Here is a 25000-nt window from a genome sequence, read left to right as displayed (position 1 = left end):
AAGACTGAGAGAGAGAGAAAGAGAGAGAGAGCGAGAGATGGAGAGAGCGAGAGAGAGAAAGAGAGAGAGAGAGAGAGAGAGAGAGAGAGAGAAGGGTGAGAGAGAGAAAAATTGAGAGAAGAGAGGAAGGTGAGAGAGAGAGAGGAGTGAAAGAGAGAGAGGAGTGAGGAAGAGAGGGAGTGAGAGAGAGAGAGAGAGAGAGAGAGAGAGAGAGAGAGAGAGAGAGAGAGAGAGAGAGAGAGAGAGAGAGAGAGAGAGAGAGAGAGAGAGAGAGAGAGCGAGGAGGAGTGAGAGAGAGAAAAGGAGTGAGAGAGAGAAAAGGAGTGAGAGAGAGATAAGGAGTGTGCGAGAGAGTGAGAGAGAGGGAAGGAGTGAGAGAGAGGGAAGGAGTGAGAGAGAGGGAAGGAGTGAGAGAGAGAGAAGTGTGCGAGAGGGTGAGAGAGAGGGAAGGAATGAGAGAGAGGGAAGGATTGAGAGAGAGGGAAGGATTGAGAGAGAGGGAAGGATTGAGAGAGAGGGAAGGATTGAGAGAGAGGGAAGGATTGAGAGAGAGGGAAGGATTGAGAGAGAGGGAAGGAGTGAGAGAGAGGGAAGGATTGAGAGAATAGAGAGGAGTGAGAGAGAGAGAAGGAGTGAGAGAGAGAGAGAGGGGGAAGGGTGAGAGAGGAGAGAAGGAGTGAGAGAGAGAGAGAGAGGGAAGGGTGAGAGAGAGAGAGAGAGGGAAGGAGTGAGAGAGAGAGAGGGAGGAAAGGAGTGAGAGGAGAGAGAGAGAGAGAGAAGGAAGGAGTGAGAGAGAGAGAGGGAAGGAGTGAGAGAGAGAGGAAGAAGTGAGAGAGAGAGAGAGAGAGGGAAGGAGTGAGAGAGAGAGGAAGAGAGGAAGGTGAGAGAGAGAGAGAGAGAGGGAAGGAGTGAGAGAGAGAGGGGGGAGGAGTGAGAGAGAGAGAGGGGGAGGAGAGAGAGAGAGAGAGAGAGAGAGAGAGAGAGAGAGAGAGAGAGAGAGAGAGAGAGAGAGAGAGAGAGAGAGAGAGAGAGAGAGAGAGAGAGAGGGGAAGGAGTGAGAGAGAGAGAGAGAGGGAAGGAGTGAGTGAGAGAGAGAGAGAGAGGGAGAGAGAGAGAGAGAGAGAGAGAGAGAGAGAGAGAGAGAGAGAGAGAGAGAGAGAGAGAGAGTGAGAGAGGAAGGAGTGAGAGAGGGAAGGAGGTGAGAGAGGAAGAAGGGTGAGAGAAGGGAAGGAGCGAGAAGAGGGAAGAGTGAGAGAGGAAGGAGTGAGGGAAAGGGAGTGAGAGAGGAGGAGTGAGAGAGGAAGGAGTGAAGAGGAAAAAGGAGTGAGAGGGAAAGGGAGTGAGAGAAGGGGAAGGAGTGAGTGAGGGAAGGAGTGAGAGAGGGAAGGAGTGAATGAGAGAGGGAAGGAGTGAGAGAGGGAAGGAGTGAGAGAGGGAAGGAGTGAGAGAGGGAAGGAGTGAGAGAGGGAAGGAGTGAGAGAGGGAAGGAGTGAGAGAGGGAAGGAGTGAGAGAGGGAAGGAGTGAGAGAGGGAAGGAGTGAGAGAGGGAAGGAGTGAGAGAGAGAGAGAGAGAGAGAGAGAGAGAGAGAGAGAGAGAGAGGGAAGGGTGAGAGAGAGAGAGAGAGAGGGAAGGAGTGAGGGAGAGAGAGAGAGAGAGAGGAAGGGTGAGAGAGAGAGAGAGAGAGAGGGAAGGGTGAGGGAGAGAGGGAAGGAGTGAGAGAGAGAGAGAGAGAGAGAGAGAGAGAGAGAGAGAGAGAGAGAGAGAGAGAGAGAGAGAGAGAGAGAGAGAGAGGGAAGGAGTGAGAGAGAGAGGAAGAGAGGGAAGGAGTGAGAGAGGGAAGGAGTGAGAGAGGGAAGGAGTGAGAGAGAGAGAGAGGGAAGAAGTGAGAGAGAGAGAGGGAAGAAGTGAGAGAGAGAGAGGGAAGAAGTGAGAGAGAGAGAGAGGGAAGAAGTGAGAGAGAGAGAGAGAGAGAGAGAGAGAGAGAGAGAGAGGAAAGTGGAGAGAGAGAGAGAGAGAGAGAGAGGGAAAGTGAGAGAGAGAGAGAGAGAGGGAAGAAGTGAGAGAGAGAGAGAGAGAGGAAGAGTGAGAGAGAGAGAGAAGAGGGAAAAGTGAGAGAGAGAGAGAGAGGAAGAGTGGAGAGAGGGAAGAAGTGAGAGAGAGAGAGGAAGAGAGGGAAGAAGTGAGAGAGAGAGAGAGAGAAGAGGGAAGAAGTGAGAGAGAGAGAGAGAGGAAGAGTGAGAGAGAGAGAGAGGGAAGAAGTGAGAGAGAGAGAGAGAGGAAGAAGTGAGAGAGAGAGGGAGAGGGAAGAGTGAGAGAGAGAGAGAGAGAGAGAGAGAGAGAGAGAGAGAGAGAGAGAGAGAGAGAGAGAGAGAGAGAGAGAGAGAAGGAGTGAGAGAGAGAAGGAGTGAGAGAGAAGGGAGTGGAGGAAGAGGTGAGAGAGAGAAGGAGTGAGAGGAGGAGAGGGTGAGAGAGAAGGAGTGAGAGAGAGGAGTGAGAGAGAGGAGTGAGAGAGAGGAGTGAGAGAGAGAGGAGTGAGAGAGAGAGAGAGAGAGAGAGAGAGAGAGAGAGAGAGAGAGAGAGAGAGAGAGAGAGAGAGAGAGAGAGACCGAGCAAGGAAGAGAACAACAATCCCCTCAGCTCTTGAGGCTGACTCACATCCTTTACAGTTTGTTATTTTTATTTGATGGTTTATTATTGACAATGATGTAATTACTTTGATCATCAGGCGAACAGCATTTGATGACATCTATCATGGTTTAAGAAATGGAAGAAATAAAACTTACAAATGGACTTTTAGATAAAATAAAAGATCACTTGCACAAAGGAAATCACACGAGGAATCCGAACAGGTAATGTAACCACACTGATGAACATGAATAAAAGCACTTTTATGCGGATGGTTTATGTTACCCTCCCTGGCTGCTGCTTCTTCTTCTTCTTCTTCTTCTTCTTCTTCTTCTTCTTCTTCTTCTTCTTCTTCTTCTTCTTCTTCTTCTTCTTCTTCTTCGTCTTCTTCTTCGTCTTCTTCTTCGTCTTCTTCTTCTCTTTTGTCTCCGAGAAAGTAGGATATTCGAAGGGCAAGTCGTTCCGTCTCTGTAAGGAATCAATGTTATATTTTATTATCGTTATTGGGATTGTATGTTCTTGTTGTTGTTTTTTGTTGATGTGATTGGTAACCACCAGTGGTCGGCGGTGGTGGTTAGCTGAAATTAAACGATTTGCACGGGCGTATTGCTTATAGCCAGTTAGCACCAACCTTCCAAGTGTGTTTTCGCCTCGGTAAGAAGGTATAGAATGAAAGAATTGGGTGGTGGGAGAAGGGAACAGAGGCTAGGGAGAGATGAGGAGAGCGGGAGAGTAAGAAGGAAGAGAGAAAGTGAGAAGATGGAACACGAGAAAAGATCGACGAAAATACAGGGTTCCATCATAGAAAAGAACCAACACAAAATCCTTTTCGGTGAAGCGAAAACGGACGAATAAAGAAGAAGAGGAAAAAAGAAAAGAAAAACAACCGCCGAAGAGGGAAAATGGAAGCGAGGAAATTTGATTTTGCGAAAGGCGGCGCGCGGTTCCATTAAGGTCGAGAGAGGAAGGCGGTGCCGCTGTTGGCCGCTCGCTCGCGTTGCCTTGGCTGGGTGATTCGCGGATTGGTTGGTCGGTTGGTCGTTGATTCGCGGATTGGTTGGTCGGTTGGTCGTTGATTCGCGGATTGGGTGGTCGGTTGGTCGTTGATTCGCGGATTGGTTGGTCGGTTGGTCGTTGATTCGCGGATTGGGTGGTCGGTTGGTCGTTGATTCGCGGATTGGTTGGTCGGTTGGTCGTTGATTCGCGGATTGGTTGGTCGGTTGGTCGTTGATTCGCGGATTGGGTGGTCGGTTGGTCGTTGATTCGCGGATTGGGTGGTCGGTTGGTCGTTGATTCGCGGATTGGTTGAATCAGGTGGTGTTGATTCGCGGATTGGGTGGTCGGTTGGTCGTTGATTCGCGGATTGGTTGGTCAGTTGGTCGTTGATTCGTAGTTGGTTGGTCGGTTGGTCGTTGATTCTTAGTTAGATCGGACCGGTCGTTGATTCGCGGATTGGTTGGTCGGTTGGTCGTTGATTCGCGGATTGGTTGGTCGGTTGGTCGTTGATTCGCGGATTGGTTGGTCGGTTGGTCGTTGATTCGCGGATTGGTTGGTCGGTTGGTCGTTGATTCGCGGATTGGTTGGTCGGTTGGTCGTTGATTCGCGGATTGGTTGGTCGGTTGGTCGTTGATTCGCGGATTGGTTGGTCGGTTGGTCGTTGATTCGCGGATTGGGTGGTCGGTTGGTCGTTGATTCGCGGATTGGTTGGTCGGTTGGTCGTTGATTCGCGGATTGGGTGGTCGGTTGGTCGTTGATTCGCGGATTGGTTGGTCGGTTGGTCGTTGATTCGCGGATTGGTTGGTCGGTTGGTCGTTGATTCGCGGATTGGGTGGTCGGTTGGTCGTTGATTCGCGGATTGGTTGGTCGGTTGGTCGTTGATTCGCGGATTGGTTGGTCGGTTGGTCGTTGATTCGCGGATTGGGTGGTCCGTTGGTCCTTGATTCGCGGATTGGGTGGATCGGTTGATCGTTGATTGCGGATTGGTTGAGATCGGGTTTGGTCGTTGATTCGCGGATTGGTTGGTCGGTTGGTCGTTGATTCGCGGATTGGTTGGTCAGTTGGTCGTTGATTCATGATTGGTTGGTCGGTTGGTCGTTGATTCGCGGATTAGACAATTCAGTTGGTCGTTGATTCGCGGATTGGTTGGTCGGTTGGTCGTTGATTCGCGGATTGGTTGGTCGGTTGGTCGTTGATTGGTTGTTTGACTCGCAGATTTGTTGGTTTGTTGGTTAATTGGTACATTCGTTGCTTGTTTGGTCGAGTGATTGATTACAACCTCGCTCTTTTTGTATAATCTGTTTCTCTCTCTGTCTCTCTCTCTGTCTGTCTGTCTGTCTGTCTGTCTGTCTGTCTCTCTCTCTCTCTCTCTCTCTCTCTCTCTCTCTATCTATCTATCTATCTCTCTCCAATACGTGCCATGTACCGTAATCCATTAAGATCAAGACAAATATAAATAAGTGAATAGTAATGATTATGGTGATAATGATAACAATAATGATGATGATGTTAATAGTAATATAAAATATAAAATGTGTATTTCATATGTAGGCCTACCCAAGACAAAGACTTGGGTAGGCCTATATATAGTTTTAATTTCAGTCGAAAATGAGAGTAAGGGAAAGAAGAAGAAAAACGAAAAAAAGTGGTTTGTTTGAGAGCAAATGCGCATTGATTGCTTAAAGTTATGTATATGTTGTTGGTCAGTAGGTCAGTGCCATGTGTTGCAGAAATGCCAATATGTTTTTGCTCAGCAGTGCGTGTCCACATGTTTTGCAGGTGTAGTAGGTCTTCATATATAAAGCTATTATGTCTGTTGGTGTTTTTAGCGATGAAATTCTTCCAAACATGTACATTTACCGACGTACCCGAGCTCAAGTACGGCGAAGTCTGAGTGTGTTGTTCAGGCTTCTGGGTACAGACGCCTACACACACACGCGCGCGCATGCACACTCGGAACTTAAAAGGCAGGGCAGGCAAAGGCGAAAGAACGTCCTTATTTTCATTTTTTTTTTTTTTTATTCATGTAATTATTTGTTTATGTATTTTTTTTTGTTCATGTTATTATTGTTGTCGGCGTTGCTTCTTGGGTGTTCGTTTTTGTTGTCATTCTTATCAGGATTATTATGATCATTATTGGCATCATCGCTAGCATTACCATTATCAATCATCATCACCATCATTCATCATCATCAATCATCATCAATCATCATCATCATTCACCACCTCCACCATCATTATCATCATCATCGTCATCATTCACCACCACCATCATCATCATTCATCATCATCGTCATCATTCACTACCACCACCATCATCCCCATCATTTATCATCATCAATCATCATCATCACCATTATCAAATCCTCGTCACCATCATCATCATTCACCACCACCATCATCCCCATCATTTATCATCATCAATCACCATCATCACCATTATTAATCATCATCATCATTCACCACCACCACCATCATTCACCCCATCATTTATCATCATCACCATCATCACCACCATGATCGTCATCATTCACCACCACCATCACTATCGCATCATCACCATACATTACCGGCCTTTTCGCTTCGTAAACGGGCGGTCATGCAGGCGGCGGCGGAAGAAATCGATACGTCTTAAGCGGCTGGCAGGACCGCGTCGCCGTCGGGTTCACGAAGGGGGCCAGAAGTCGGGGAGGACCTCGGTGCTCCTTTCACGTCGAGGGGGGCTTCTGTTTACTTCCTTGGGCGCTGATCAGGTCGATGAAACAAGTTTGGTAGCCTTTTTTTTTTTTACGGGGGGGTTCCCTTTCGTTGGTTTATTTGTTTTTGTTTGTTTTGTTTTGTTTTTAATTTTTTGATCGAGGGTTTTTTTGTGAGTGTTGTGTGGGGGTTTTTAGTCTGTTTCGGAGGGACGTCGAGATAGATTTCATTTTCCAAGAGAATGATGATTCATGGCGATGATTTGAAGTTCAAAGGAAGCGCGTGTGTATGTGTCGATTTGTGTTTGTGTGTGTGTGTGTGTTTGTGTGTGTGTGTGTGTTTGTGTTTGTGTGTGTGCGTGCGTGTGTGTGTGTGTGTGAGTGAGTGAGTGAGTGAGTGTGTGTGTGTGTGTGTGTGTGTGTGTGTGAGTGAAACCAGTGTATTTCCAATCACTGTCCATATCCACGCCTTCTCCCCCTCTGCAAACCCATTAATCCTATTATAAATCCCATTAGCAAGAGTCTTAACCCATCTCTCCATCCGCAGGCTATTTCCTGGTGCTGAACGGTTCCCAGTTGCGGATGCCTCGGTGTCGGCCTCCCCCTGAGATATCGGGGAATCCGCAGGTACGTTGAGGGAAATACGTGTATATTGGGCGAATTTTGATTTATTTTTATGTGGATGTTAGTCGTGTAATTTGTATTGATGAGCGTTAGTAACAGCGGTAGTGGTAATGATAAATAGGAGAGGTTATATTGATGATATAATGATGTTTATAGTGATGACGACAACAATGATATTGTTTCTTTATGATATTTGCATTCATGTTTTTTTTCCCCTCGTGTTTGTCAGTGTTTCTGTCCTTAATAAAGGAATAGATTTAGAATAGAATAGAGAGAGAGAGACAGAGAGACAGAGACAGAGACAGAGACAGAGACAGAGACAGAGACAGAGAGACAGAGAGAGAGACAGAGAGAGAGAGAGAGAGAGAGAGAGAGAGAGAGGAGGGAGGGAGGAGGGAGGGAGGGAGGGAGGGAGGGAGGGAGGGAGGGAGGGAGGGAGGGAGGGAGGGAGGGAGGAGAGAGAGAGACAGAGAGAGAGACAGAGAGAGAGAGAGAGAGAGAGAGAGAGAGAGAGAGAGAGAATAGATTTTCATGGCGGACTTGGAGCGAGCGAGCGTTAGGTTGGAGATAAATTTCCCTGGGCAAATGTCACACGCCCTTGCTCCTTCGCCATTGCCTAAGATTTATCAGGTCTGACTGTTTGGCAGGATATCCTCTCGACTCCTTATCAGCTGGCGGAGCAGTCTGTGATGTCCCAGAAATTCGGTAGCTTTTTCGTGCCAGATTTTTTTTTCTTTCTTTCTTTCTTTCTTTCTTTTTTTTTGAGGGGGGGGGGTTAGGGGTGAGAGGATGGCCTAGGTATTGGAATAGATATGTATAAATGAACTGGTTTTGGGAAAGGAGTTTAAGTATTTTAAGAGGGATTATGGAATGAAGTGTTTGTGTATGTGAGCTGTCCCTATTGTAAGCGATTTCTCTTTATGCATTATAAATTCGGCTAAAGTAAGATAATCATTATGATTAGGTCGGCTTACTTATTCTTAACAGAAACACCTGCACTGTGTGCGTTACAGGGAGATTACTGATATCCTGTTCGTAGAATTATGACTAGCACTAAAAATGAGTGAGGAATACGTATTATATAAATGATTGAACTACAGGAATATTTTTGTCAAAAAAAGAAAAAAAAGTACATTTAGACTGTTATATAGTTTAGAGATCATGTTTGTTTTTGTTTTTATTCTAGAGTATCTGACAAGAACCGATTAATATGGACTATACAGTATGACGTATGTTAGACCGTCTGTATTCATATGTAGATCTTCTCTAAGGTAGCCTCATAGTTTTTTTTTTATTGACTTCAACGGCTACTTTGTTTGAACTGTGCAAGGCCCGACCCAATGAATATTCATAATTAAGGGCATGCATATACGTAATAATGAATGCATGTATATCAGTCTAGTAATGCATATCAAGCTGTTAGATGTATAGATAAGTGTAGATCTGTGAGAAAGTTAGACGGATATGTATTTATTTCTGTACATACGCATGTCCGTATCTCTGAATATTCGTTGGGTCGGCCTCCTCGCAGCATTTTAACAAGCTGGCCGCAAGATTCTACGCATCCTTCGCAACACCTCGAAGAAATAAGCTCTAAGACGACCGCCTTCTTGCCCACAGGTCTACATGAACCTTGGCTGGAACAGTGCGTCGTCAACAGGGGAGGATTCTGGTTACATATCAGCTGCCCAGCACAATTCCTCCTTGAGCTCAACGCCTCACAGTAAGTACTAACGTGAAAAGTTTTTTAAGGAAAGGGTTTGTCGTGGCACCAAAAGTGAAAGTGGTATTATTGGAAATTTCCAGATTTCCCGGCTTTGTTTTTTTTTTTTCGTTCTCATTCATATATTTATTTTCTCAAACGTAAAATGATAATGCGTACGAGAACATGAAATCCCGGTACTGCTAGACATAAATATTAATGTATATGGAAGCGTTCAGGAATATACTACTCTCAAAATAGATTTCTAAAGGTATCTGTGATGATCTTTTTTAATCAGTGTTTTATTGTTCATAATGATATTTATTCTATAAATATTATATTGTTCCATGATTTATTATTATGTCGCCAGTATAGCGCGATATCATTTTATTATGGTCTGTGCTGTAGTTTATCGATTTTCTATGAAGATTTAGCTAGTCTGCGATACAGAAAACGGGAACACGAGAACCAGTAAATAGACAGACTAACATAAATTTATTCGTCCTTACTGCTTACAGCATTTTCCCTTGGATTTCAGAAAAGGGATTGCTAGCGTTTTTTCTTTCTTTCTTTTTACTAGACCCTCGTTTTTGTACGAAAGTGTGATATCCCCCCACATACTTTTCCATTTATGTTTATGTACTCTTGTCTATATATATAGTCTCGAATGACACAAACCCAATTGGATCCAGTATAATTTCCCATAATGAATATTGTTTAATCTTTATGAAATGATATCCCGAGAAGAAACGGGAATACCCTTCTTGTTGATAAAAAAAGGATTCCCTTTAGCCGAAGAAATACGTGGACGGCACCGCATCCTCGGGAGCTGCAATGGCGGATATCGCTTATCGAGTGGGTTTTGGGGCGTGGCAACTGGGTGTCTTGTTCCTCCCCTCCACTCCACGCCCCCACTCCCTCCCTTCCCTCGACTTCCCTTCTCTTCTCTTCCTTTTCCGTCCATTCCCTTCCCTTCCCTTCCCCTTTCCCCTTCCTTCCCCTTTCCCCTTTCCCCTTTCCCCTTTCCCCTTTCCCTTCCCCTTTCCTTTCCCTCCCCTCCCCTCCCCCTCCCCTCTCTCTCTCCCTCCCTCCCTCCCTCCTCCCTCCCTCCCTCACTCCCTCCCTCCCTCCCTCCCACCCTCCACTCATATCACTCAACCTTCCATACCTCCATTCCCTCTTTCTCAGCAATTTTCTTGTTTTTATAGTTAAGGATTCGGATTGTTAATAAATCTGTTTTAGCCAGTCGCCGCAATACTTATAAATCATGCTTTTTGCTGAGATTTGATTGGAATGTGCTAGCTGCTGAAACATGGCTTGCAAATATTTTTTTTCTGTGCAGATATTCTGTTTTCGGGATATCTTTTGATCTATTACCTATATAGAGAGAGATAGACAGACAGACAGACAGACAGCCAAACATACGGATATCATTCTCGTAAGTTCTACTCGTCGTTTTTGTATAGAATTAGCTTTCTATTTTTCCATTCTGCTCAAGATTATCCTTAGCTTTATCCATTGATAATGATGCTGACCTTACGCACATAGGGATCGTGACCTCCCCCCCCCCCACACCGCCCCTCCAAGAAAAAAATAGATAGAGGTTGTGGGAAGAAGGGAGATGGGGGGGGGGGGGGCTGAGGTCGATATCGAGAATTCGATTTTCTCTCTTTCCGGTTCATCTCCCTTTTCGCCTTCATTTACCTCTTCCTCTCCCACCTTTCGCTGATTGGATGGCCCTGGATGTTGGTGGGGAAAGTGGCGTGTGCGTGTGTGTATGTGTGTGTGTGTGTGTGTACGCGTGCGCGTGCGTGCGCCTGTGCCTGTGTCTGCAAGATCTATATAGACAATGTATCTCTGTCTGTCTGTGTAGGCCTATGTGTTTCCGTACGTGCGCTCCTGTGTGCATTTGTCTTTCTGTACAGGCGGGCTGTACGTATTCGTCCACGGACGTTTTCCGCATCGAGAGGGATTCGAGTGACTATTAAGGGTGAAGGGAAAGAGAAGAAGAAAGGCAGTGGCAGCGACGAGGGGAAGAAAAAGGGGAAAGGAGGAGAGGGGAAAGGTGGAGGGGGAGGGGAGGGGAGGGGACCCGTGCATCGAGCGAGGTAGGCCTATTTTGGAGTCTCACCTCTTCAGCGCCGCCGTCTTCGTGGGAACGAGGGCTCTCCTCTTTGTTTGCGTTGGCGAGGGGAGTTTCCCCGTTTCTCATTTCCCTCCTCCTCTTTTTGCGCATTTTAAATTATTTTTTCTTCGAGTCTTTTGATGCATTGCGTCTTCTTTTTTTTTCTTTTCGACTTGTCAACTCGTCATATTCGTCTTCGATTCGTTTTTGTCGTTATTGTCATCTTTTTCGTCTTCAATTCGTCGTTATTTTCTTCTTTCCCTTCCTGTGCTCGCGTTTATTCTCTTCTATTTTCTCTTTTTTTACTCGTCGCTCTTCCCTTCTCCTTTCTCTTCCTGTTTGTCGATACTCTTTTCTTTTTCTGTCTCAATTCGTCGCTATTCTCTTCTCGCTTCTCTTCTGTTTGTCGATATTCTCTTTATCATTCTCATTCTCCTTTCTCATCATCTGTTCGTCGCAATTCTCTTCTCCTTTCTATTCATTTATTCGTCGCTATTCTATTATTTTCCTTTCTCTACTCGTTGCTATTCTGTTTTCCTTTCCCTGCCTCTGTTCGTCTCTGTTCTCTTAATTTTTCTTTCTTTATTCGCATGCTCCCTTCCACGCAGTGACGCAGACCTGTGCATCTTGTTATCGTGTTCGTCCTTTCACCTTCTTGTTTTCGTCCTATGCATTTTTTTCTTTTTTCTCCTTCTTTTCTCCTTCTCTTATTCTTTTCTTTCTTCAATTTCGTCTTTGGAGGGAGAGAGGGGCGTTGGGTTGGAGTGGAAGGAGCATCGGGTGCAGAACCTGATGCTAAAAGGAAAACAAGTAATAGGGAAGTAATAGGAGGAGAAAGAATTGGAAGGAAGGAGGAAAAATGTGTGATAAAGGAGAAGAGAAAAAGGACAAAGTGTAGGAAATCTGAATCTCTTTTTTAGGGGGGTAGCAAAGTAATAAAAAAAGGTAGAAATTTGATGAAAATGGGGATAAGGAACAGGAAGAGAAGGAGAGAAGAAAGGGAAGTCATGGAAACGGGAGGAGATGAAACCGAAAGGAACAGGGATACAAATGAGGGAATGGAGAAGGAACAGGAATAGCGGAGAAGGAACAGGAATAGCAATGAAGAAGGAGCCAACGTGGACGAAAAGAAAGAAAAGACTCTAAAAAGACCGGGATAGGAGAGGAAGGAGGAGAACGGAAGGGCGAGAGGGAGGGAGCCATTGCCAAGGGACCGGGCAAGCGACGAGCTAGCTCCCTACACGGGGATGTAACAATGGCTCCAAGATGAAAGTCTGGCGAGCAGCTTTCTCGGAAGAAGGTACCGGGGGCTCGTGTGCTCGCGAATCCCTGGCTTGGCTTAGAGGAGGGTGGAGGGTCGGTGGTGGGTGGAAGGGGGGGGGAGAAGGGAGGGGAGGGGCTTGGCTGATGGGTGGAGGGAGGAGGGAAGAGAGAGAGAGGGAGGGAGGGAGGGAAGGTAGGGATGAAGGGTGGGAGGGAGGGAAGGGAGGGAGGGAGGAAGGAGGGTTAGGGAGGGAGGGAAGGGTGGGAGGGAGGGAGGAGGGAAGGGAGGGAGGGTGGGAGGAGGGAAGTGAGGGGGGAAGGAGGGAGGGAGGGAGGGGTGGTGCGTGGAGAAATGAGGAGCTTTAGCCACACTGAGGCTATTTTTTTTACTTTATAGTATTTACAGTATTCACCGCAACATGCTGTGGCCATATTGTTTCTGCTCATCTGTTTAATCTCCTTCCTTACTTTTTTCCTTATCCAGACGTTTTTGAAAAGTCACAGCCTCTTTTCTTTATCAAGTCATCAAATTTGGTTGGATTCTTGAATGGACAGATTTCCATTTTCTACATTATTTTTTATTCCAGAATTTTCGACAAATGTGTATATTTTAGGCTAGCGCACATGTCAATATGGATTTGTACTTCGATAAACTTTACATACCAAATCTTACATACCATTGGATATAGAATAACCTTCCATTACGACCAAAAATTTAGCCATACCCCCGTTTTTTTAAGGTCAAGTATCGGAAGTATGGTAACTTATTGACATCTTTATCTCGTAGAGAAAGAGGCGGAGTAAAAATGCTTATACCTTTCTTCTTTTTTTTTCTTGTTTCTCTTGTTATCAGTATTATTATGGTGATCAGCATTATTATCATTATCATCATATTTTGTTTGTTATTATTATTATTATTGTTGTTATTATCGTTGCTATTGATATTATTATTATTATTATTATTATTATTATTATTATTATTATTATTATTATTATTATTATTATTATTATCATTATCATTATTATCATCATCATAATCATCATCATTACTATTGCTATTTTACTATCCCTGGATCAATTAAACGGCTCGATACCCAGGGATAGACCAAGCAATAATTATGATAGCAATGATAATAGTCATGATAATGATGATAATTGTCATTATTATTTTATTATTATTATTATTATTATTATTATTATTATTATTATTATTATTATTATTATTATTATTATTATTATCATGATTATTTTTATGATTGTTATTATTATTATTATTATTATTATTATTATTATTGTTAGTGTTAGTGTTAGTGTTAGTGTTAGTGTTGTTGGTGGTGATGGTGATGATGGTGATGATGATGATGATGATTTTATCGGGATGATCGTCGCCGAGAGAAAGACGCAGTACCCCAAAGCAGAGCAAGGATCCTAGCCTGTGGACGCGCAAAAGGAGGACAGGAAGCCCCTCACCCCCCACCCCACCCCACCCCACCTCGCACATGACGCAGGATGCCGTTGCGTATGGCGGCTGCGGGAAGGAGGGGGCCCTTTTCGTCAGCCCCGTGACGTCAGCGTTAGAGGAAGTGACGTCACGGGGCGAGGAAGAAGGAAGGAAGGGTTAAAGTGTGTCAAGTGTGAGGGCGGATGGGGGGGGGGAGGGTTAGGGGGAGAGGGGGGTGGGGCGGTGGGGGAGGGAAGGATAATGATGTTTAATGATAATGGTGGTGATGATAGTAATAATCATCATGGGGATAATGGTGATGATAATAGTAATGATGATGATAATGGTAAAATGATGATGATATTGATAAGATTGATGATAGTGATAATGATGATAATGATAAAATAATGATCATAACAAAAACAAAATAAATGATAAAGATTATGATAATAATGATGTATCATGGTGCTAGTGATGGCGATGATAATGATGATAACAATAACAACAACAATAATAATAATTAACTTCGAAAAGCATCTCCCATTTCTTTTTTTTTCCTCGTAGTCTCTTCGCCTCCCATTCAAACTTCCTTCACCCCCATATATCCTCCTCTTTAATAGCTTTTTATTTTTCCTTACTGTTCTCTCTCTCTCTCTCTCTCTCTCTCTCTCTCTCTCTCTCTCTCTCTCTCTCTCTCTCTCTCTCTCTCTCTCTCTCTCTCTCTCTCTCTCTCTCTCTCTCTCTCTCGTCTCTCTCTCTCTCTCTCTCTCTCTCTCTCTCTCTCTCTCTCTCTCTCTCTCTCTCTCTCTCTCTCTCTCTCTCTCTCTCTCTCTCTCTCTCTATATATATATATATATATATATATATATATATATATATATATATATACACATACATATATACATACATACATACACACACACAGTATATATATGTGTGTGTGTGCGTGTGTGAAGTGGAGTAAAGAGAGGGAGGGGAAGAGAGAAGAAGGGGGAAAGGGAAGGGCCTGAGCAGGTGCCGTCGAAAAATAAAACGGCAAAGGTTCTCCATAATATTCTTTCATTATGCCGCAGACAGCCTTAGGCCTTGCGACTGACTGGCGGCGAGGCGACCTGAGAAGGAATGTTTTCCTTTTTTCTTCTTTTCATATTTTGGGATCTTATGATTTTATTTTTCTCATTCGTTTTCTTGTTTACGCCTCGATTTTTTTTCTTCTTCTTCTCTTCTTGCTTCGATTTTTTTCTCTTCTTCTCTTCTTGCTTCGATTTTTTTTCTCTTTTTTATAGTTCATTTTTATTTTATTTTTTCACAAATTTCGGATATTAAATATTGATCGACACACGCCCCGCTGCTCGCCGCCCTGATTGAAAAGCGGCCACCCCACCCCACCCACCCTCTTGACCTCCCTCCCGCCCATCCTCACGCACGCACGCACGCACGCACGCACGCACGCACTCACACACGGATGCACGCCCCTTCTCATTCATCAGCGTTCCTCTTCCTCCTCCTCCTCCTCCCCATTCACACTTCAGTTTCTTCTCGTATTTTTCTTTTATTTTATCATGTCAGTCTTCTCTCCTTTTCTTAATATTCTCCATTCCCCTGCTATTGTTTCTGTTTTCGTCTTCTGACTCTGCTTCTCCACCTCCGCCTCCCCTCTGCGTCCTAACCCCCCGCCCTCCTCTCCACTACCCCCCTTTCTCCTCCCTATGCTTCCCCACCTCTCCTCTTCCTTCAATAATTCACACTTCTCTCGGTCTCTCCTCGACTCCATTTCTGCCTTCATCATCCGCCCTTTCTCTTCACATGTGTTTCTTTATATTCCGCTCTCTCCTTCTTCCTCCTTCTCCCAGTCCCAGTTATCTCTTCCTCCTCCCATTTCTTCGTCTTCGTCCTCCTCTTCCCCCCTCCCCCTCCTCTCCTCTACGTCTTTTCTGTCTTTATTCATTTCCCTTTGCCCTGAGTTTGGGATTTTTGCCGGGTGGTTTGGGTTAGAATCTTACTTGGTGACTTTTGACCTTATGAGTGTTTTATGTTTGATAGATTATTTATTTACTCATTTACATATTTGTGGAGGTATTGAATGATCTGTTGCTTCCGTGTAGTAGTGCTGTTTTCAGTTTTAACCAAGTTATATCTGTATCAAACACTCAAGAGTGAGGGCGCGCTCACACATACACGCACACGCGCAAACACACACACACACACACACACACACACACACACACACACACACACACACACACACACACACACACACACACACACACACACACACACACGCGCGCACGCACGCACGCACGCACACGCACACCCACACATACACATCTACACTCTCTCTCTCTCTCTCTCTCTCTCTCTCTCTCTCTCTCTCTCTCTCTCTCTCTCTCTCTCTCTCTCTCTCTCTCTCTCTCTCTCTCTCTCTCTCTCTCTGAAAAAAAATTAAAAAAATAAAAGACAAGGGGACGAAAGGAAAAGTGCCCAAAACGGAAGGGAGAGGAGATAGAGAGAAAGAAAGAAAGGGAGAGAGGGAAGGAGGGAGGAAGGAAGAGAGGAGAGAGAGAGGAAGAGAGGAGGGAGGGAAGGAGGAGGGAGGGAAGGAGGGAGGGAGAGGAGAGAGAGAGGGAGGGAGGGAGTGAGAGGAGAGGAGAGAGGAGACAGAGGGAGAGGAGAGAGGGAAGAAGAGTACGGGAGGCGAGGAAGGAAAACGCTCCCAACCTACATCCGGGGACGTCAATCGCTCGTCGCCGATGTAGTTATTAGGGACCATCGACAGGCCGCGCCGAGGGGCCGGACTGCAGCCGACAGCTACAGGCGGGGTTCTCTCTCTCTCTCTCTCTCTCGCTCTCTCTCTCTCTCTCTCTCTCTCTCTCTCTCTCTCTCTCTCTCTCTCTCTCTCTCTCTCTCTCTCTCTCTCTCTCTCTCTCTCTCTCTCTCTCTCTCTCTCTCTCTTTCTCTCTTTCTCTCTTTTTATTTCTCATTTTCTCTTTCTCTTTCTCTTTCTCTCTCTCTCTCTCTCTCTCTCTCTCTCTCTCTCTCTCTCTCTCTCTCTATCTATCTATCTATCTATCTCTCTATCTCTCTATCTCTCTTTTCCTTTTTTTTCCTTTTTTCCTTTTTTCCTATTTATCTTTTTTTTAGGCAAGAAGCAAGACAAGGGTAGGTGGGGGGAGAGAGGGAAGGGGTTGGGGGGTTGGTAGGAGGGATGGGTGATGGGAGGTGGGGATTTGAAGGGTAAGAGGGGGAGGGAGAGGAAGGAGGAATGGAGATAGGGGGAGGAATAGAGGGATCGAGGAGGAGGGGAAGGTGTGTTCCGAGGGGAGACAGCGCACTCGAGGGATGTGAAAACGGGGGGGGAAGGGGGAGTGGGGGGGGTTGAGGGATGGATATGAAGGAGGAAGACCGATGGGGACGTAGGTATGGTCGATACTCCCCGCGAAGAGGGAACGGGACGGTCGACCTATGACCCGGAGAATCGAGGGTCGTGAAATGGGAATCTTATCCCCGTTGAATTCACCGTCCAGGCGTATTTGCGTTGAAGGAGGGGGAGGAAGGGGGAGGGGAGGGAGAGGGAAGGGGTGGAGAGAGGCGTGGGGAGAGGGGAGGGGAGAGGGAAGGGGTGGAGAGGCATGGGGAGAAGGGGAGGGAGAGGGAAGGGGTGGAGAGGCGTGGGGAGAAGGGGAGGGGAGAGGGAAGGGGGTTGGGAGAGGAAGGGAGGGGGAGGGGTGAGGGAAGGGGTGGAGAGGCGTGGGGAGAGGGAGGGGAGAGGGAAGGGGTGGAGAGGCGTGAGGAGAGGGGGAGGGGAGAGGGAAGGGGTGGAGGCGTGAGGAGAAGGGGGGAGGGGTGAGGGAAGGGGTGGAGAGGCATGGGGAGAAGGGGAGGGACAGTGGGGGAAGGGAGGGGTGAGGGAAGGGGTGGAGAGGGCGTTGAGAGAAGAAGGGACAGGCGGAGAAGGGTGGATAGTAGGAGGGAAGGACGAATAAGGAAAGAGGGGAATGGGCAAGAGATGGGGAGGGTAGGAAGGGGAATTGGAGAGAATGGAAGGGGAGGAGGAGGAGAAAGAAGGAGAAGGGAGGATGGAAAGAGAGAGGGTACAGCGCCAGCTCGGATCATAAATATATTTTCCTTTCCGTATATGATATTACCGGTTGTCGTCGTCGTCGCCACGTATATTAGATAGAGGGGAGGGATGGGGGGAGAGAGTCACGGATGTGAGAGGGAGACAAAATGATAGAAAGAATAAACGGGAGAGAGAGAGAGAGAGAAAGAGAGAGAGAGAGAGAGAGAGAGAGAGAGAGAGAGAGAGAGAGAGAGAGAGAGAGAGAGAGAGAGAGAGAGAGAGAGAGAGAGAAAGAAAAGAAGAGGGAGAGAAGGGAGGCGAAAGAGAAAGAGGGAAAAGGAGGAAGGAGAGTAAGGAGGAGAGAGAGAAAAAAGTAGGAGGAAGAAGAGAAAAGTTAGAGGGATGGAGAAGAAAAAGAGGAAGGGAAAGGGAAAAGGAGATAGATCAAGGAAAAGATAAGAAGAAGGAGGAGGAGGAAAAGCAAAAAAGAAGAAAAAAATATGCGACTTCCAAGGCATTTTCCCTCCGCTCGCGCATCAATATATATGGCGCATCAATATATATTTGATTTTGATAATGATGACGGAAGATTACACCCTGAGATATGAAACCGTAAATATGCTAGCGATACGCCGGCGCAGCGAAAACCCGAAGGCCGTTAAGGGGGGAAAATATGCGGTCGTTTCTCCGCAAAATTGAAAGTTTGGGAGAAGGGGAGTGTAAACCGACCCCGGGGAGGAGGGCCTTCTTCTTCTTCGCCTTCGTCGTGTTCGTCTTCTACTTCTTCTTCTTCTTCTTCTTCGCCTTCGTCGTTTTCGTCTTCTTTTTCGCCTCCGTCTTCGTCTTCGTCGTATTCGTCTTCTTCTTCGCCTTCTTCTTCGCCTTCGTCGTTTTCGCCTTCTTCTTCGTCTTCTTCTTCTTCTTCTTCTTCGTCCTCTTCTTCTTCGTCCTCTTCTTCTTCTTCTTCTTCTTCACCTTCGTCTTCTTCTTTGCCTCCGTCTTCTTTTTCTTCTTCTTTTTCCTCTTTTAACTACTTCTGCTTTCTTCTTTTTCTTTGTCGTCTTCTTATTCTTCTATTTCTTCTTCTTTCTCTGCATTGTCGTATTATTATTGTTGTTGTTGCTGATGTTGTTGTTGTTGTTATTATTGTTATTATTGTTATTATTATTATTATTATTATTATTATTGTTATTGTTATTATTATTATTATTATTATTATTATTATTATTATTATTATTATTATTATTATTATTATTATTATTATTACTCCTCTTCTTTGACTTCTGCTACTCCTACTACTACTACTACTGCTATTCTACTTTTACTTCTTCGTCTTGGCCCGGGAGAAACCGGTTTTCCGAAAACTTGCATTGCTTGAAACGACTGGGGTGGTGATGTGATTGCGGTGGGCGGGGCTAGAATTCGTGTGATTGGAAAGTGAAAATATGTCGAGTTACTTCAGAACCAGGAAGGATTGGGAGATGGGAGAAGAAGAAGAGGAGGAAGAAGATTGGGTGAAGAAGAAGGGGAAGAGATAGGGGAAGAGATTAAGTAGAAGAATTGGTTGAAGGGGAAGGGGAAGAGAAGTAGAAGAATTGGATGAAGAAGAAGGTGAAGGGATAGGGAAGAGGAAGAAAGAAGAGTCGAAGAGGAAAGAAAGGAGAAAAGAAAAAGAGAAGGTGGTCAAGGAGGAGGAGTCAGTTACGGAGGAGGAAGAAGTAGAATAGAAGGAGGAGGAAAAGAAGAAAGGAAAGATGGGGAGAAGAAGAAAGGAGAAAATCATCGCCTGGTACTTCGGAGATATTCCAAAGCGGAAGAATTGCGAGGCATCGGTTTTCAGGTTTTCAGGCAGGCGATAAAACAAAAGCCTTCGTTGATAGGATTCACAAGAGAGAGAGAAGCAGGCAGGAAGGCAGGCAGGCAGGCAGGCAGGCAGGCAGGCAGGCAGGCAGGCAGGCAGGCAGGCAGGCAGGGAAGCAGGCAGGCAGGCAGGCAGGCAGGCAGGCAGGCAGGCAGGCAGGCAGGCAGGCAGGCAGGGAAGCAGGCAGGCAGGCAGGCAGGGAAGCAGGCAGGCAGACACAGACAGTCAGGCAGGCATGCAGACAGACACAGGCAGGCAGGCAGACAGACAGACAGGCAGACAGACAGACAGGCAGGCAGGCAGGCACCGTCACAGACAGACTGGTAGGTTGAGGGTGAGGCAGACATAAAGCAGACATAGAGACAAACAGACAGAAAAGACGGAAAGAGAAACCAGGCAGACAAACAGACAAGGAACAGTGAAATAGCCAAGACACACGGAAAGGCCGATAGACGGACAGGCAGATAATACAGTTCGCCAGACACAAATCAACAGCCAAGACACTGAGCGAGCGAGATTGCGAGCGAGATTGCGAGCATAATATCCCACGACGCGAATATTTCCGAATCTACAGGCGGACTCGGGGCGAAACCACCGCCGCGCCCCCCCAGGATATTGCACGAGGGAATACGTACGGGCGGCAGCAGAGGACCAAGCCGGAGGAGGTAACCCCGGCGAAGGGGACGAAGGGGAGGAGGGCCGCCAGTCTGCGTGGACGGGGGGGGGGGGGGATTCTGGGGAGGAAGAGGGACAGATGGGGGGGGGGATGGAGGGGGCAGGGTGGGTGGGTGGGTGGGTGGAGGTGGGGTGTGGGGTGGGGTGGGTGGGGTGAATGAGGCACGTGTGTATGGACGATTGTAATGATTTGTGGCGTTGTTGTTGTTGTTGCTGATGTTGTTGTTTCCACGATCGTTGTTTTATTATTGTTATCTTTATTATTATTATTGGTGTTATTGTTAATATTGTTTTCCATTATTATTGTATTGTTTTTGGTATTGTTATTTTTATTGTTATCATTATTATTATTATTATCAATGTTATCATTATTCTTATTATTGTTACTATTATTATTATTATTGTTGTTAATATTATTATTATTTTTGTTATTATTATTTTTTAATATTATTATTATTATTATTGTTGTTAATGTTATTATTATATATTAACATTATGATAATTACTGTTGTTAATTTTATTACTATTATTACCGTTATGATCAATCGGAAAACGAATAAATCCTCGCTTCTTCCGGCCTCTCGAAGCCGGCCGCTGCGCCCGCGTGGCCCCATTCGCCGGCGGTGAATTCAGACACAACAGGAACCTTGGAGGCGCCGCGGTTGACAAACATTACAACCCTCGGCGCCAACAACCCGCGGGCGCTGCCATTGCCCAAGCCGGAAGAAGGGGGCTTGTAATTACAGAAAATGTCGTGTTTGCCGTAGTGACACCCGTACGTGCTGTTGGTTCGCGTTATCGCCCTTATCGTTATCGCCCGTATCTTCTCTCGCGATGACCTCTTTGGCTTGGGTTTCTCACGCCCCCTCTTGTCACGCCCCTTGGCTTCTGTTATGTAATGGGCGTGTTTTTTTGTTTTTGTTTATTCGAGGGGAATGATTTGTTTCGTCGGGTTAATCAGCTACTGTTGGTCAGATTTTTGCTTGTCATTCAATTATATTTATTTGTAGAATAAGATTATTTTACATAAATATATTCCTTATCAGTGGAAGGAAGTTTTTTTTCTCTTTTTATTTATTTTTCTCGAGCTTTATGTTTAGGACTTTACTGTGTCGCTCACGTTGGTAACATTTTTTGCGCCGTTTCTGTGTCTGGATACGTGCGAAGGTCCCGAGGGCTGTCAGCGTGCGTGGCGGAAAGGACCTTGGCCCTTGTCACTCCAGGGATTAGTGGGGATTCTTGTGTAACAGGCTGACCTCTAGTGACTGCGGGTGACGTCACGGCTGTCCGGACGCTGATTGGTTGAAAGAGGCGCGCGAGGGGGAGGGACGGGGGGTGGGGAAGGAGGTGGGGAAAGAGGTGGGGAGGGGGACACGCGTGATGCATATCGGTGGAGAATTAAGGAGGATACGAAGGACGGGGAAAGGTTGGGGAGGGATTAAATAGGATGTATTGAAGACGGAGAGAGGAGGGAGGTATAGGAGGATAATGAGAAAGGATAGCAAGGCACGGAGGTCGGGATGAGTGTGAGATGGTGAGAGGGACGTTAAAATACGCCAAAGACAATGTCGAAGGATTTGGTCGAAGGGAGACCGACGTGGGCAGTGTCAGGGAACGTAAGTGGGAACAAGGTCTATATAAATACTTATATATAGACTCTATATAAATACTTATATATAGACCTTGAGTGGGAACGGCTTGGAAATCCGGGTATGTTGCCGTTCTTGTTTTTCGCGTTCTTGTTCTTGTTGCTCGTGATTTATGGGTTGTGGAGGCAGAACAGGTGGCACTGCGATAACACGGAATGGCCCCGAGGTGTCCGATTACGTTCGGCGGGAGATAAGGAGGGCAAGGGGGCCGTGACGCGCAGAAAGGGGGAGATAAGACAAGGGGAGAGACGTCGGCGATGCGTAGAAGGGAGATCGATAAGCTGATAAGGCGAGTGGCGGTGCCCGGGCGAGGACAGGTACGGTGCCCTTACGTAAACGGGGTAGGGAGGGGCAGGGAGGGGCAGGGAGGGGCGGTGGCGTGTGTGCGATACCTGCGTGCCAGGTGAGCGGAGTTAATACCACATGCTTAATGATAAAGAGTTCTGACGGGTATGAGCACGGGTAATATTTTGTGCCAAGAAATGAAGTAGTAATGGTAATGGGCATTTGGAATAATGTAAAAGAATATTTAATGGCAAAAGATAGATGTTCAGGGGCAGTTCCTTACAATAAGGAATACCATTTTTTTAGTACTGTGGGGCGGGGCAGACACGGGTGGTGTTGTGTTTATGATAGCACTGTAATAAGGCCACACGTCTAGTACCGTAGGGAATAGTGAATAGGAATAATACCATAATGCCAAGGAACAAGACGAACAAGGAGGATACCAGGCACGTCTAGTACGGTAGGGAATAGGGAATAGGAATAATACCATAATGCCAAAGAACAAGACGAACAAGGAGGATACCAGGCATTTGGCACGACAAGGGGACACGGCGAGGAGGGGAATAATACCACGTGTTTAATACCAAAAGGCACATTTCCAACCCGCCGCCGGGGTTACGTAATCCTAAAGGCGATGGCTTGATAAAGACGCGACTTGGCTGCCTTTGTTTACGGTTTTCCAGCCATGGGCGAGATCGGGGGTCGGGGTGGGGGGTAGGGGGTGGGGGGGCTTTCTTGCATGTGTTTTTTTTTTCTTCTTTGTATCTCGTCTTTCTTTTATGATCTTCTTCATCTCGTCTTTCTTTTATGATCTTCTTCTTCTGTTCTTTCTTTTATCTTCTTCTTCATCTCGTCTTTCTTTTATGATCTTCTTCATCTCGTCTTTCTTTTATGATCTTCTTCATCTCGTCTTTCTTTTATGATCTTCTTCATCTCGTCTTTCTTTTATGATCTTCTTCATCTCGTCTTTCTTTTATGATCTTCTTCATCTCGTCTTTCTTTTATGATCTTCTTCATCTCGTCTTTCTTCTATGATCTTCTTCATCTCGTCTTTCTTTTATGATCTTCTTCATCTCGTCTTTCTTTTATGATCTTCTTCATCTCGTCTTTCTTTTATGATCTTCTTCATCTCGTCTTTCTTCTATGATCTTCTTCTTCATCTCGTCTTTCTTTTATGATCTTCTTCATCTCGTCTTTCTTTTATGATCTTCTTCATCTCGTCTTTCTTTTATGATCTTCTTCTTCATCTCGTCTTTCTTTTATGATCTTCTTCATCTCGTCTTTCTTCTATGATCTTCTTCTTCATCTCGTCTTTCTTTTATCTTCTTCTTCATCTCGTCTTTCTTTTATGATCTTCTTCATCTCGTCTTTCTTTTATCTTCTTCTTCACCTCGTCTTTCTTTTATCATCTTCTTCATCTCGTCTTTCTTTTTATGATCTTCTTCATCTCGTCTTTCTTTTATGATCTTCTTCATCTCGTCTTTCTTTTATGATCTTCTTCATCTCGTCTTTCTTTTATTATCTTCTTCATCTCGTCTTTCTTTTATCTTCTTCATCTCATCTTTCTTTTATGATCTTCTTCATCTCGTCTTTCTTTTATGATCTTCTTCATCTCGTCTTTCTTTTATGATCTTCTTCATCTCGTCTTTCTTTTATGATCTTCTTCATCTCGTCTTTCTTTTTATGATCCTCTTCATCTCGTCTTTCTTTTATGATCTTCTTCATCTCGTCTTTCTTTTATGATATTCTTCATCTCGTCTTTCTTTTATGATCCTCTTCATCTCGTCTTTCTTTTATGATATTCTTCATCTCGCCTTTCTTTTATCTTCTTCTTCTATTCTTTCTGGCCGAGTCTTTCTGATTGCGTCCCTGACCTTCATCAATACTTTCCGAGCCGGGGCGATTCTTCCGACCTGTTATAATCCTTCGTGTCTGTGTCTGGCGTATCGTCTCTGGGTCGCCTTTTATGGAGTGCTGTTGGTGCCGAAGAAAAAAAAAGGAAAATGTGCGTTGTTATTATGATGTTGTCTTTAGTTTCGTTATGTGTTTCATATTCGTATTGTAATTGTTGGCCATGTTAGTATTATACATGCTGCTAATGAAAGCGAACAGGAGGAAGGGAGGAAGTAAGGAAAGAAAGAAAGAAAGAAAGAAAGGAAGAAATAAATAAATAAATAAATAAATAAATAAATAAATAAATAAATAAATAAATAAGGAAAGAAAGGAGGGAGGAAGAGGAAGAGGAAGAGGGACGAACGAAGAAGGGGGATAGGGGACGGCTCCCGCGACACAGGACTGGATGGGAATCGGTGAATTATTGCCACGATCAGAATGGCAAGATCGGGTTGACATTTGCTGAGTCGGCCGACGGAGTTTTGGGTACGGCCCGGCCCCTCTGGGGGGGGGGGGGCGGGGGGGGGAGGGAAAGAGGGAAGGAGGGAGAGAAGGAGCGAGGAGGAGGGAGGAAGAGGGAGAGAGGACGAGGGAGTGAGGGATAGAGAGATAGAGAGAAAGAGGGATAGAGAGAAAGAGAGAGAGAGAGAGAGAGGGAGGGAGGGATAGAGATAGAGGGAGGGTTAGAAATAGAGAGCGGGATAGAGGGAGGGAGAGAGAGGGATAGAAGGAAAGAGTGGGGTAGAGAAAGAGAGAGAGAGAGGGGGAGAGGGCGAGGGTGAGGGAGAAGGAGGGAGGAAGGAAGAAAGAAAGGATTGAAGGAGGGAAGAGGGGAGGGAGAGAGAATGGGTTGAGGTAGGTAGGGAGGGAGAGGAGATAGGAAAGGGATTGAGAGAGGAAGGGAGGGAGAGACAAGGAATTGAGGAAAGGAGGAACAGGGGGAGAGAGAGAGAGAGAGAGAGAGAGAGAGAGAGAGAGAGAGAGAGAGAGAGAGAGAGAGAGAGAGAGAGAGAGAGAGAGAGAGAGAGAGAGAGAGAGAGAGAGGAAAGTAGAAGGGGAAAAGGAAAAGCTTTCCGTGTTTGTTTACATGTGCGTGTGTGTGAA

The 25000-nt window shown here is 45.7% G+C and overlaps 1 protein-coding gene across 5 annotated transcripts in view; it reads left to right on the top strand.

Annotated features, from left to right (window-relative positions):
• Window positions 1–25000, top strand: part of Pi3K21B (phosphatidylinositol 3-kinase regulatory subunit alpha) — a 612638-nt gene that overhangs the window by 15119 nt on the left and 572519 nt on the right. For all 5 annotated transcript variants that reach the window (XM_070136335.1, XM_070136332.1, XM_070136333.1 and 2 more), the window contains exons 3-4: window positions 6866–6945; window positions 8563–8665. In XM_070136335.1, the coding sequence (XP_069992436.1) occupies window positions 6866–6945; window positions 8563–8665 (183 nt within the window). The remainder of the gene's footprint in view (window positions 1–6865; window positions 6946–8562; window positions 8666–25000) is intronic.

Source organism: Penaeus vannamei, chromosome 22 (genome assembly GCF_042767895.1).
Source record: "Penaeus vannamei isolate JL-2024 chromosome 22, ASM4276789v1, whole genome shotgun sequence".
NCBI lineage: Eukaryota > Metazoa > Arthropoda > Malacostraca > Decapoda > Penaeidae > Penaeus > Penaeus vannamei.
The sequence above is the reverse complement of the archived record's forward strand: the minus strand, read 5'-3'. Positions and strand labels throughout refer to the sequence as shown.